General features: G+C 37.6%; 2 protein-coding genes across 2 annotated transcripts; both read left to right on the forward strand.

The window, feature by feature from the left end:
- Nucleotides 1-1537: 1537 nt before the first annotated feature.
- Nucleotides 1538-3508, forward strand: hoxa13a (homeobox A13a). The gene is made up of 2 exons (XM_058753868.1): nt 1538-2276; nt 2447-3508. The coding sequence occupies exons 1-2, from the start codon at nt 1592-1594 to the stop codon at nt 2692-2694; spliced, it is 933 nt and encodes a 310-aa protein (XP_058609851.1). The 5' UTR covers nt 1538-1591; the 3' UTR covers nt 2695-3508.
- A 5736-nt stretch (nt 3509-9244) lies between these two features.
- On the forward strand, nt 9245-12646 carry hoxa11a (homeobox A11a). Its single transcript, XM_058753825.1, has 2 exons — nt 9245-10273; nt 10944-12646. The coding sequence occupies exons 1-2, from the start codon at nt 9655-9657 to the stop codon at nt 11174-11176; spliced, it is 852 nt and encodes a 283-aa protein (XP_058609808.1). The 5' UTR covers nt 9245-9654; the 3' UTR covers nt 11177-12646.
- The last annotated feature ends 428 nt before the right edge of the window (nt 12647-13074 follow it).

Consider the following 13074-nt stretch of genomic DNA (forward strand, 5'->3'; position numbering starts at 1 on the left):
AGAAATTAGACTTTTCTTTCTTTCTTTCTTTCTTTCTTTTAGACAAAACTACTCATGGAAGCGTTCTACTTCGAATTCAGTGTGTTGTTTTATGAATCAGCATGTATAATTACATTTAACACAAGCGCGCTTTGGACTGCAAAATGTTCGACATTTCTGCAGAAAAAAAAAATCACCATTTTCCTGCAACATCAGAACCAAATAGAGACTGTGTTTATTTTTGTTCCTGCATTGGAGCAGTCAGAAAACACGGCGCCCACACAATACAAGACTGTTTAGTTTGACACTTTTCAACAACAACAACAACAACAAAAAGCAGCTGCATTCTAACCCACATCTAACTGGTTAAAATACAAAATCGAATGTAAAGGGTGTTAAATTGTATAATATTCTTCACAGATTCGCTAACAGTTGTAATAGCTACAAAGTGGCTGGCCAGTAAAAGTAAAAGGCTTCTGTGACGTATCTCATCCACCAAAGATTTCTCACCATTCGACTCTTCTCCTTTGTAAGCTTTTAGGCTGGCCATCAAAGCCTGAATAGGCCAACAGGCATAGTGTTGCGGCCAGACGGCAACTTTCAACTTGACCTTGGCCTGCAGACGCGTCAGCCCCGCACGTAAAATGCACAGACGAATACAGGGGGTGTTCTCTGTCTCCGCATCTTGTAAACAAAACGGAAGCCGCCGCAGCAGGACTTCATGCCACGTTCAAAAATTGGACCTTTTTCTTTAACTGCCATCACTTGCAACCAATTTTCTAAGTATCGTGAAAATAACCTGTAGATTTCGTTGTTAACCGTTAAAAGGCACACCTGGCTTGCTTTAGCACACTTGTATTGCATCATAAGACATGCAGCGCTTTCAATTTTACTGAATGAAAGCCAGCCTAATGTTTGAGGATGTATCGAAATTAGTCAGACATTTAAGTAACTTTTTCTTTTTCATTTTTCTTTTGACTATTATGTAATTGCTAACCCATTTTTAAGCAGTTAACACGAGCCAGAATAATCGTTAAAAAATATATATAGCTATATTTCAATGTGTCTACTGAAGCCTTAATCTTTAAGTTGATTGAAGAGCCAACAAGGACTGCACAATGGCAGCAACTCACAAATGGGTCTCAAACGTACTTGGATGTTTGCAAAAATTATTCGCTTACAACTATATTCGTTCAGTGTTTACTCCAGCGCCCAGGGCTATTTTAAATAACAAAACACTAAAGCAACATTTGTTTTAGGCTTTTAGTAACGTGGATACAGAGATGAAATCTCACGAAGGACCGCAGCATTCTTCCTTTTTTTTTTTCGTTTATTTACTTACGCATCCCTTCACCTTTTAGAGCATCTTGAAATGGATGGAAGATTTTCATCTCACATCACTGGATTTGTTCTCGGTTTAATTGTTAGCACTTGAGCTGATTATCGTCCTCGTTTACATATCACATGACCAGTTTTGAGCCAATCAAGGCGTGATTCTGGTTATGCGCAGGGTGCGTCAGAGTCGCTTGACTCTTGCGGAATCGACTATCTCCTCTTTTTCAGTCTCGGGGCTTCTCAAAAAAGAGCCATACATCTCAATGTCCGACGGGCTATGACAACGTCACTGCTTCTCCGCCCGCGCTGGATTGACCCGGTCATGTTTCTCTATGATAACGGTGGCGGCTTGGACGACACCGGCAAGAATATGGAAGGGTTCACGGGAGGTAACTTCACACCGAGCCCGTGCAGGAATTTGATGGCTCACCCTGCCTCTCTTGCTCCCAGCGCTGCTTATCCGTCAAGCGAAGTGGCTGCCGCTGGAGCGGGTGAGCCTGGGAAGCAATGCAGCCCCTGCGCAGCCGTCCAGGGTTCAGCCAGCGCTTCAATTTCCTACGGATATTTCGGTGGCGGTGGATACTATCCTTGCCGAATGTCCCACCATCACGGGGCCGGTGGAGGTGTGAAGACATGCTCCCAGTCCCCCGCCTCTGCCTCACCTTACGGTGAAAAATACATGGACACGTCTGCTTCTACAGGCGAAGATTACACCACCTCGCGCGCCAAAGAGTTTGCCTTCTACTCGAGCTACGCCTCGAGCCCGTATCAGCCAGTTCCCAGCTATCTGGATGTTCCCGTAGTCCAGGCAATGAGCGGGCCTGCAGAGACCCGGCATGAGTCCTTATTACCAATGGAGAGTTACCAACCGTGGGCTATCACAGCTAGTGGCTGGAACGGGCAGGTCTACTGCACTAAAGAGCAGCCACAGACGGGAAACGTGTGGAAGTCGTCTATACCAGGTGAGGCTAATGGCAGAATAAGGAACAAACAAAATAATATTCCACAAAATGAATTTATTTCTTATAGCTGTCAAAGCACTATGTTCATGTTGCGTATATAACAAAACACCCTTAAACTATTATCCTTAAACCTATTATTTGAATACTTTTATTGTCATTTTTATCTTCAGAGGCAGTGTCTCACGGAGGGGCAGATGGTAGCTCTTTTCGCCGCGGGAGGAAGAAACGTGTTCCATACACCAAGGTGCAGCTGAAGGAGCTTGAAAGGGAGTATGCCGCAAACAAGTTTATCACCAAGGACAAACGCAGGCGGATATCTGCTCAGACCAACCTGTCTGAACGACAGGTTACTATCTGGTTCCAGAACCGACGGGTAAAGGAGAAAAAAGTCGTCAACAAATTAAAAAGCAACAGTTAGCTATGCTCTGTGTAAATGCAAGTGAACAATTTTAAACAGCGATGGCCCATACACACTCAAAGCTATGAAATTATAGACGTTATAACGAATATTTGTTTTCCTTGGACTACCGCTTTGAGGTGACCACTTTGGATCGGACAGGGTTGTTGGTGACGCGGTGCGTCATTTCTTGGCTGCAAACGGTGTGTGGCCATATTACCAACTCAGGACAAAGAGGGCCAAAAGATAAGTTTGTTTGTTGAGATTATTTTCTGCTCACCAAAATATCTTGTGGAGAGAAATACATTGGATATTGAAATTGTGATACTGTAACTCTTTACAGTGTGGTACGACTTTTCTTTCACCACCTCCAGTGTCGATTATAATTGAAATTATATTTTGCTTGAAATCTCAAGTTCATGAAATTTCGTCTCATGCTGGAGAATATGAGGTATGGAGCCTGTAGTTTATTAAGGCCATGTACAGTCTGTGGTTATATTTGTGCCAAAATAATATACACTTCACTATAGACTTACTGTGTGTTTGTGTGTAAAAGAGTACCGTAAATGTGTTTTGTCGTTGTGTAGTTTTGCGCAAATCCGTCCTAATAAACCATTCATAAAAAAAATATGTAGCCTATGTCGACGAAATAATTTACACTTTTGTATTGCAACATCAAACCACACGATAATATTAACCATTAATATGGCAAGAATACTAAACGTGAATTGAATTTAACATGTTGACTTGCTCTTTGTAAATAGCTAGTTTGTATAAGCAAGTAATGAACCTGTTGGATGGTCTCCAAAACTTTATGGACTGTAAAATATGTTTTCGTGAATATACTTTTTTTTTTCTCTTGTTCATAGACTGAAACAAGAAATGATGCATTTGGATTTGTTCTCTAGTGCCTGCGAAAACTAGGTGACTGCATACCTCAGCCGTATGATAGAGCAATTGCGCCATCTTCTGATGTACATTTGTAAGTGAAGCGACTGGTCTTGGTCATGTTAATTCTTAAATTTAATAAAGCTTAAAAAGAAATAATTTTACAAATTGAACCACACACGATAATCTGTTATGTATTAATGTATAACTCATTAATTTTACGTTTGCCTGTCTTAGAAGTTATTTTCCACAGCGTATGTGTATAGGTTAATAATATAAAATAAGAATAAGTAAGCAAAAATGAACTCAAACAATAAAATGTATACAAAAATAACCGAACACAGAAACATTTTTTAAACAATTGCTTTTTTTTGTTTGTTTTTTAACTGTATTATTAACAATAAAGTTTTGCCTGTTTTGTTGTTGAGATAGATTGGATCTGTTTACATTGCTTGTTGGTTATGACAATTATCAACAAGCAATGTAAATTATTATGAGTGCTTCATGTTACGATTACATAGTTATTTTACATACATTGCAAATTTAAATTGCCGAGTAATGGGTTGATTGAGACAAAAATTAGGTATTGTAGATAAATGTTAATTTATTCAAATTACACATGAAGATACGTCTACAAGTAAGAGTCCTTTATGAACATCGTGTATTTATCAAGCCTCTGGCGTTTAAATCGATCCTACTTAGGTCAATATCAATCTTTAAAAAACGCGCCATGTTTTGCTCTTATGACATATCAGACATTTAATTTAACGTGGTTATTTTATTTTATTTTTATTTTTATTTCTATTAAATAAAATACATTTAAAAGAGCTTTTTAAAATGGAATTCTTTGAGAACACCTAGAATTTGGAAAAATCTTTGAGAACTTTTTACGCCATTCTACTGCTGCCTACTCTCGAATTTTGGTGTTACGATCTGATCTTTAATTTTATTTTTGGAGTAAAGTAGGCCTAGCTTTTGGAGTAGTACTTTGTTTTTAGTCATGTCATGAGTAATTTCAGATCAGGTTTGATGGGGTGTTGCAATATTTTTGTTTGGCATATAGGAGAAGCCACACGTTCACGATCAGACATGCATGTAAAAAGCTTTTTGATTTCTTTATTTTAGCCTTCCTCAGCAAGAAGCTGTGCATTGCTACATTATACAGTAAATATAAATCTTAGGATCAACTAATTTTAACAAGAAATACTTTTTTTTTTTTTTTATCAAGATGGGAATACAGCGGTAAATTTAAAATTCTGCTGAATGCTCAAAGCTACGCAGTATCACAGACAAAATCGGCTAGTGTGTAGGCCAAAAATATAGACTAATTATAAAAAAAATATTCAAAGCCTAATTTGTTTAACTCTTGGTTGGCACCAGTTAGGAAAGTAAATTTCAAAGTTTTATGGGGAAATTATACCACCCTGGTGTCAAGGCAACCATATTTTAGTCCTATTTTGTGGCTAAATCTGCAGTTGAAGTTTTTCCGTGTGAATTAGCCTACAGGCACATCTTGCAACCTCCATGGTCTGTTCATATAATTCCTTGCAACGACTGTCTCATATCTACTTTGTATTTCCATTACAATAGTTTATTATTATTATTATTGTTGTTGTTGTTGTTGTTATTACTATGTAGAAGGCTTTCAGATCCTTTTTGTATCTCCATGCACACCCACATTCATATTTGATCATAACTTCCCCGACTGTTTGAGTCACAATATTCAAATCACAATAATCCAAAGAATTGACAATGGTAATGTGCTTAGGCGTTCCATACTTACGTTTCAGTTTTCTGTGTCTGTGTCTCTCTCTGTGTGTGTGTGTGTGTGTGTGTGTGTGTGTGTGTGTGTGTGTGTGTGTGTGTAAGGTCTGTTGTGTTGACGTAATGTCTCAAGTGCGCGCGCGTAGTCTAGAGAGAGTGAACGCATTTTTACCATTCACGAATCCTGTGCTCATTAGTAAATCTGGTTTCTGGCGCCATCTAAAGAACAAAAATAGAATCACATCTGCAATTCTTTTCCGGGGGAAATTATTTTTTCTTTGCATTTCGTTTTTATATATTTTTTTTGTTGTCGGTTATCTAACGACCAGTCCGAATTCGACTATTGTAGGTTACATCTGAATAAGGACTTGTCATTACTAGAAACACTGATTTGTTTAAATTATTTTAATGTGAATTGTTCTAGCCCATATGGTTTTAAGATTTGGCATGTTGTTCTGTATTGATAGAAAAACATAAAACTGCAATTAAAATAATATAAATAAAATATTCAATAATTCTAAATAAAATACAAATGCAAACCTTTGGAGATAGCCTAATATAAATAGCCTATAGACAGTTGACAAAAACGTTTGAATTAAAAAATGCATTTTATTTATATGAGCGATACTCAGTTTGGCTCAAACAATTGAATGTTTCATGAGAGAATGTCGGAATGTGTTCGGGTTTTGTGAATGACTAGTAAAATGGCGCGGCTTTTCTCTCAGGTTTCATTCTGTGTGCCGTTAAAAGGGGTTAAACCTCGGGGTGGTCGTCTAGACAATGAAAGCCAAGGCCACAGACAATATCTCAAACGTATATCTGTTTAAGCCTGTTTTTTTAGAGGATAAATAAATCAATAAACTTGATAACCGTTTCTTGCCATTTTCTAAATAATGCATTTGATGTAGAAATTGAGCTTTTTAGCTCTGATGAAGACCTGTTCGCCGAAACGCGTTAATACAATAATGAACTTTTCTAAATTCCATTTGTATTCCTTAATTTCTGAATTCCACAAGTGTTGCTGGTTTCGTTTAATTAGAAGCTATTTTTTCTTTTTCCTTTTGTTGGTTTTGTGAAGTTAATAAGATTAGAAATCAATGACACAAAGTCTTTGTCAGATACAGAAATACATTTGTGTGCTCATTTGTCGCGCTATTTTTTTTACATTTATTTTATTGCTATAAAGTAACCAACACACTTCTAAAGGTGAAGAATGTAGATGGTAGAGATAAATGTAAAGAAGTCTGAAACAACGCTGGTTATGTTTAATCAGTAGCCTATCTGAAATTCAAACAGAAAAATGACCTAAATATGCTTCATGTGATAACACATTATTTAGGCTAACTGATTTTGTTCTAGTCAAAAATAACGTTCCTAAATAACCTAAATACGTTTGGTTATGGTTATAGCTCTTTTAGTTTATGTTTTCTTAAACCTGCAAAACACCAGTCAACAATGCGCGCTACTTAGCCTAATAGTTGTTTTTGCTTTAACATTTGTAAACAAATAGTTAATCGTGCATGTAAATATTTTAGTCATGATTTTATTGCATTCTCAGTCAATCCCTGAATTGTCGTGCACTATTAAAACCATTTTCTTAGACAATAGCCTACATTTATTTAAAAAGTAATGATCTAATATATATATATATATATATTTCGTTTTATTTTCATTGGACTTAACAAAGAGAACCAACGCTAAATGATATTATAGGCCTGTGGATCGTCAAACAGTATTTTATTATCATTATTGTTGTTATTTACTGTGTACATTACACTGTTGTATTTAATCATCGCTTTAAAAAATTGCAGTGTAATTGTAATAGAAATTATCTTTATACCTGCACGCATTTTAACAAATACTTTTTTTTTTCTCATTTGTAATCTAATTTGTGACTGTAATAGCAGTGCATTAATTACCAAAAATGCCAAACATGTTTAATAAAGCACAGGGTTCCAAGCAAATAGCTTTAATTGTTCTATTGTGCGTTGTATGAATACAACAGACAGTTTAGTCGTAAGCCTACATAAAGTTATATTCACACTTTTATAGGTGAACGCACATTCCATGGTTCCACATACAAAGCTTGAAAGCTTGCCTGCAAAAACTTGATTTTTGAACAAATTAAATATTATTTAGCTTTTGCTGTGTGTGATGTATTTACTCAGTGTATGAGAGAGACTATGCAGGCCTATATTATGTTGAAGTGGAGGTTTGGTATTTTTTTTTTTTTTTTTTAAGTGCCTGTTTTTCCTACTTGTCACATTATATTGCTCTCAGTCGTTCTTTTGTATAGTTCCCTGATGTGAAAGCGAAGTTTGTGAAACTCCATCCGGGGCATAGAGTGGCTTGCGTGGCGTTTGTTGTTCGTTCTCTTTTTCAGATTTGCGCGGTGGGCGGTAGCCCGTCCCCCTCCCCGAACTTGAAGTCGACCGCACAGCCAAGTCTGTGCGGTAAACCTGAGGGAGGGGGTGTGGGCCGCAATGCCAGACTAGACATAGATACACTGTGGAACGAAAAAAAAAAAGCAACAGAATGAGATTATATCATAATGTTATATAAAAGCAGGTTATATGATTCAATCTCTTGCTTCGTATAATATAGGCCTATATTTAAAGATGGTTGTATGTACTAATGTACTTATGGCATTATATTCGTATATTCTTAATTCAATCCATGTTCCTATTTATTCTAACTATTCTTTTGTCTAAACTATCTTTCCTTATTTTTGAATCTGTTGTTACAGAGAAATTGTTGTCTTTACATGTTGCGGGACCTCTTCATATTTGTTGAGCAGTCTCGCTCTGTTGTGTTAAAAGGAGCGTAAAAAGGGGGTCGCATTATGTAGAACCTACAAATTGCAATAAAATCTCTGCTTTCCAGTTACTCATCGCAGGTTTCCGTTGTACTTGGGCCCCAAATTACTGCTGAAAGCTTTCCAACACACGGCGCGGAATTTGTCTTGAATTGACGAAGAGGCGGAGCGTCTCGTTTTGGGGCCACCGATTTTGTATTTTGCCTATCATTCTGCTAATTATCGTGGAGAGCTTATTAGCATAAAGGAATCATATCATCAGAATATCTTAAAACGTCCGACAATCACCTTACAAACTTTAGGAAAGTTGCACTAAATGAGGCTCATGTTACTCACCTCCCTGTGCGTTCCTCGGAGGCACGTAGGGTGTAAGAGGATTAAGGGTTATGTGTTGTGGAAAAGTGAGGCCTATACTGGCCTAATCCAGGTTTAAGAACCACGGTTAAACTCATTTATTCTCAGGCCGTTCAAAACTCAGTTAAACTGTTTTCTATAGGCCCTACTTAATTAGCTGCCAGGACAAAATTCACGTAATAGTTCAAAAACACAATAATAAGGTTCTGAAAATGTTTAAAGCTGCTGGAATTGTTAAATAATTTTTTTTTTTTTTAAGTCCACATAATGTATCATTTATTCAGTAGACCGAGGTCAATACTTTCTGAATAGTTATTTCCTCGTGTGTATTGCAAAATTTGAACGGAGAAGCAATGATCTAATTATTATTTTGAGTAATTATGTCTTCTGATTTACAAGCATAATCATTAATCATCATACCCATTTTGTGTCAAATAACTTAATAATTACAACAAAAATGTAAGATGTAAGACTGAAAGGTATAGTGCAAATATTTTTTAATGTAGGTATAGTGTTTTATAGGAAGTCTGGATTACAGAAGCCACATGTACACGTACCGGCCTTTGTATCAAAACAGTCATTTTCTTTTTTTAATGCCGATGGTGTTGTGATAGTATTGATCACTCGCAAGCCTTAAGTCGCAAACACTGTGTTCTTGATTTACAAACTTCTAAAAATAGATTACAGTGGCCTAATTTGGCAAGATTTTGTATTTATTTTTTTAGAATGTCATTTCATAACGTAGCTATATTTGTAAATTTAAAATAGGACATTTTTAAAACACAGTCCAAATGATTTATGTTCAACAAAGAATGTTTTAATTTTCACAAACTAGTATGCCTATTCGCAAACCAATTAGAAATTCATTCGTAATTCAGTCTGAACTTCGTTAAACAGTTTGGATCTGCCATTAATTATCTGTCACTGTCAATATACAAACAAAACAAGTGAGCGAGGATCTGTCAATTTCTTTTCTAGATCACGTGATCCTGGCCTCAGTTGGACTGGATAGAGATGGATTTCCACGTCATCTTACGTCTCAAAATTTCTGCCTCGCGGATACCCCTACAACTCGGGTAAGAGGCACGCGCACATGAGAGCTATGTTGTGGGCGTTGCGTATAGGTCTCGCTAGCCCAAGCTAGAAGCTGCGCGGGTACAATGATGGATTTTGACGAGAGGGTTTCCGTTGGCTCCAACATGTATCTGCCCAGCTGCACATATTACGTTCCGGGGGCTGATTTCTCCACGTTGCCCTCTTTCCTTTCCCAAAGTCCGTCTTCTCGTCCAGTTACCTACTCTTACTCATCTAACCTGCCTCAGGTACAGCATGTCAGAGAGGTTACATTCCGAGACTATGCTATTGACGCGTCCAGTAAATGGCCTCACCGAGGTCCACTGGCTCAGTGTTATCCGTCGGAGGACATAGTACACAGGGAGTGTTTACCAGCGGCAACGACAGTTAGTGAAATGTTCCCCAAGAATAATGCATCTGCGTATTATCACTCATCGAACTCGACCTCCGCGTCCAATTTCTACGGCAATGTTGGAAGAAACGGGGTGCTTCCTCAAGCATTTGACCAGTTTTTTGACACCGCCTGCGGGGGCTCGGACAGCGTAGCGAACAGCGACTATGCAGCGAGGGATAAAATGCACTCCAGCAAACAGCCAACGCCAGCGCCCGCACCGGAGCAGGAGTCCGAACGAAAGGAGCGACAGGAGACCAGTAGCCCCGAATCGTCTTCCGGAAACAACGAGGAAAAGACTAGCGGTGCGAGCAGTAAGTATGAGCTCAGCGAGACTGTCATGCGAGAAAGTTTGCAATCTTGCGCGCTCCTGTTAAAATTTTTATATGCTGTTTTATAAGCGTATAAGGTTTATGGAGGGCCTGAGATTTCCCCAACAAAACCTAGGCTACATATAAACTGTGAGAATCACGTGCTTGGAATTGAAATTGGCCATGAAAAGACTCAAAGCTAGCGCATTTTTAACTTGAACTTTAAAATGTATTTAAGTGGCCGCAGTGATTTCACAGGATTGTTTACAACAGTCAGGAGTAACAAGCGCCTAGTTATTCTCTGGTAATTAATGCATGTTTAAAAAAAAGTAAAAATACGTTATTATATACTAGTATAATATATCTATATATATTAAATTTTACAACCCTTTAGATAGAAAATCTGTTGTTTGTAGCCTAAATAAACTTTAGATTTAAATTTGTCTTTGTATTTATTAACCTTAACAATGACAATCTGCCCAGATAGATAGATAGATAGATAGAAAGATAGATAGATAGAAAGAAAGAAAGATAGACAGAAAGATATATAAATATTGCGTGTACTGTACTAACTTCTTTAACTTATTTTCATATAGGCTATATAATAATCTTATTTTTCATAATCTAACGCTTTGGAGTAATGATCGTTTGTTTATTGGTCATTTTCTGATAGGTGGACCCAGGGTTCGCAAGAAGAGATGTCCCTATACAAAATTTCAAATCCGGGAGCTCGAGAGGGAATTTTTCTTCAGCGTGTACATTAACAAAGAGAAACGACTTCAGCTCTCACGGATGCTTAACCTCACCGATCGCCAAGTGAAAATTTGGTTCCAGAACCGGCGGATGAAGGAAAAGAAACTAAATCGGGACCGGTTACAGTACTACAGTACCAACCCATTGCTCTAGGGCAAGGAAATAACAACAGATACAATACAACAGCTGCAGTAATGAGATCACATACGAGACGTTATACAGACTCTCAGCGGTTAACTTCAAGTTCGTGACAAGGCACCATTCACGTGTATACAATTATAGAGAGCATATAGGACATTGAAATTCACATTTTAAATACGGGTTGTTTGTGCTCGTAATGGATAAATGTATACAATTTTTGGCGAACAGAAATAATTTAATTAAGAGCTCGTGATACACACTGATCATGGACTATTCCGCTTGCAGTTGTGATGGACTACACGCGAAGATTGAGTGAAACTGGCTGAATTATTTGGGTCTGAACAAGGAAAGGCTTTTGACAAGCCATTCGTATGGCGTTTTATTTTTTTGTGGAGGAATGTTGTACAGGTTGGCCTAATGACTTTGGTGTGACCACATATATATATATATATAAAAACCTGCTAAAATGTTAGCGTGACTGCTCCCAGTTTCCAAATTATTTATTTGATTTGCCACCAAATATAACTTTCATCCATCGTTGTTACTGAACGTCTTTAAGCAATAACACTTTCTTCTACGGTCGTCTCTCGGGAATGTAAACGACTCATTACAAGCAACTGTGTACTGACTAAAATGTGATCATCGATCATCCAAAGTTTTCACTTGCTGCAACCGAATGGAGAACATGCAATCTCGCTGAATCTCATCCCCAATCATAAACATTTTCGGACTCGAAATTGGTAATCTTTATGAAGTGGACTCTTTCGGGCTTAAGAAATAACGTTTTCACAATGATCTTATTCGCCCATGTTCTACTCTGCACCGCTATGAACATTATCCTGGAGTTAAAACAGGGTTTGGTTGATTGAAATTCAGAAAATCGTCTTTACGACATATACTTCCTAAATTAAATAATTAAAGGGGTACAACGTATATTTGTAGTACACCGTTTTCTTTTCAAATATATCTATAATTGTGTACATATTATGCATGAGTATACACTTGCGCATTATGTGCATTTATATAAAAAAGCAATGTTTTGTTTTGTTTTTATTATTTTTCTTAAGATCTCTCTCGGACCATACGAAGAAGCATTTGTTCTGACAGTTATACCGCCACAGTGGTTACAGTACTATTTGCAGTTATCATCTGAATGTTTATGGCCGTAGTCGTAGTGTTCATATATGACAGCCTAAGAGCAATAAACTAAGACAGTGGGAGAGAGAAAGAAAGTAGAAAATAGTAGAAAGTAGAAGAAAGGGGGAGAGAAAGACTGAGCTTTATGGTTGCTTGCTGCAGAGCGACATGGCCTGGCTGGCGCATCCTTTGAGGCTCTGAGGAATATCCGCCTAATTACGGGGACATCCTCCTTGTTGCTTCAGCAACACGACCATAAAAGCTGTCTGTGTCTGGAGCATTTGGGCAATTGCAGTGTGGTGTCATAAACCGTCTGAGAACCAAGGTTATTAGCCACGATTCCAAGGGGACAGAGGCAAAGAGTTTGACGTGCGGCTTTCAGGAGTGCTCGTGTGCTTTCTGCCTGTTGTATTAATTTCACACTAAAAGTTTTTCCTGATGTGCATTGTGCTGTTTTCTCTGTTTTATTTATAACTTATTAGTTTTCTATTTTTATTTTAGTTTTTCTGTGTTTACATATTGACTTGCAGTGATAACTGCCCCACGAGTAGGTTCAAATGGCCTCCATTGGGAGGCACTCGTGAGATCAATGTCATGGCCGTGGATCACTGATTGAATAGGAGGATATTTGCAGACTCAAATGTTTGAATGTCAAATCGTTGAATCGTTGTTTTGATGTTGCCTCAAAACACGATATATATCGTTGTGTGTGTGTATATATATATATATATATATATATGTATGTATATATATGTGGAATATATACATGGTCG

Source organism: Onychostoma macrolepis, chromosome 19 (assembly GCF_012432095.1).
Source record: "Onychostoma macrolepis isolate SWU-2019 chromosome 19, ASM1243209v1, whole genome shotgun sequence".
NCBI lineage: Eukaryota > Metazoa > Chordata > Actinopteri > Cypriniformes > Cyprinidae > Onychostoma > Onychostoma macrolepis.

Excerpts from the sequence above, each read along its gene's own strand:
- hoxa11a (XM_058753825.1), top strand. The coding sequence starts at position 9,655 with ATGATGGATTTTGACGAGAGGGTTTCCGTTGGCTCCAACATGTATCTG. Across the intron at positions 10,274-10,943 it reads AAAGACTAGCGGTGCGAGCA|GTGGACCCAGGGTTCGCAAG; the intron begins GTAAGTATGAGC and ends ATTTTCTGATAG.
- hoxa13a (XM_058753868.1), top strand. The coding sequence starts at position 1,592 with ATGACAACGTCACTGCTTCTCCGCCCGCGCTGGATTGACCCGGTCATG. Across the intron at positions 2,277-2,446 it reads GTGGAAGTCGTCTATACCAG|AGGCAGTGTCTCACGGAGGG; the intron begins GTGAGGCTAATG and ends TTTTATCTTCAG.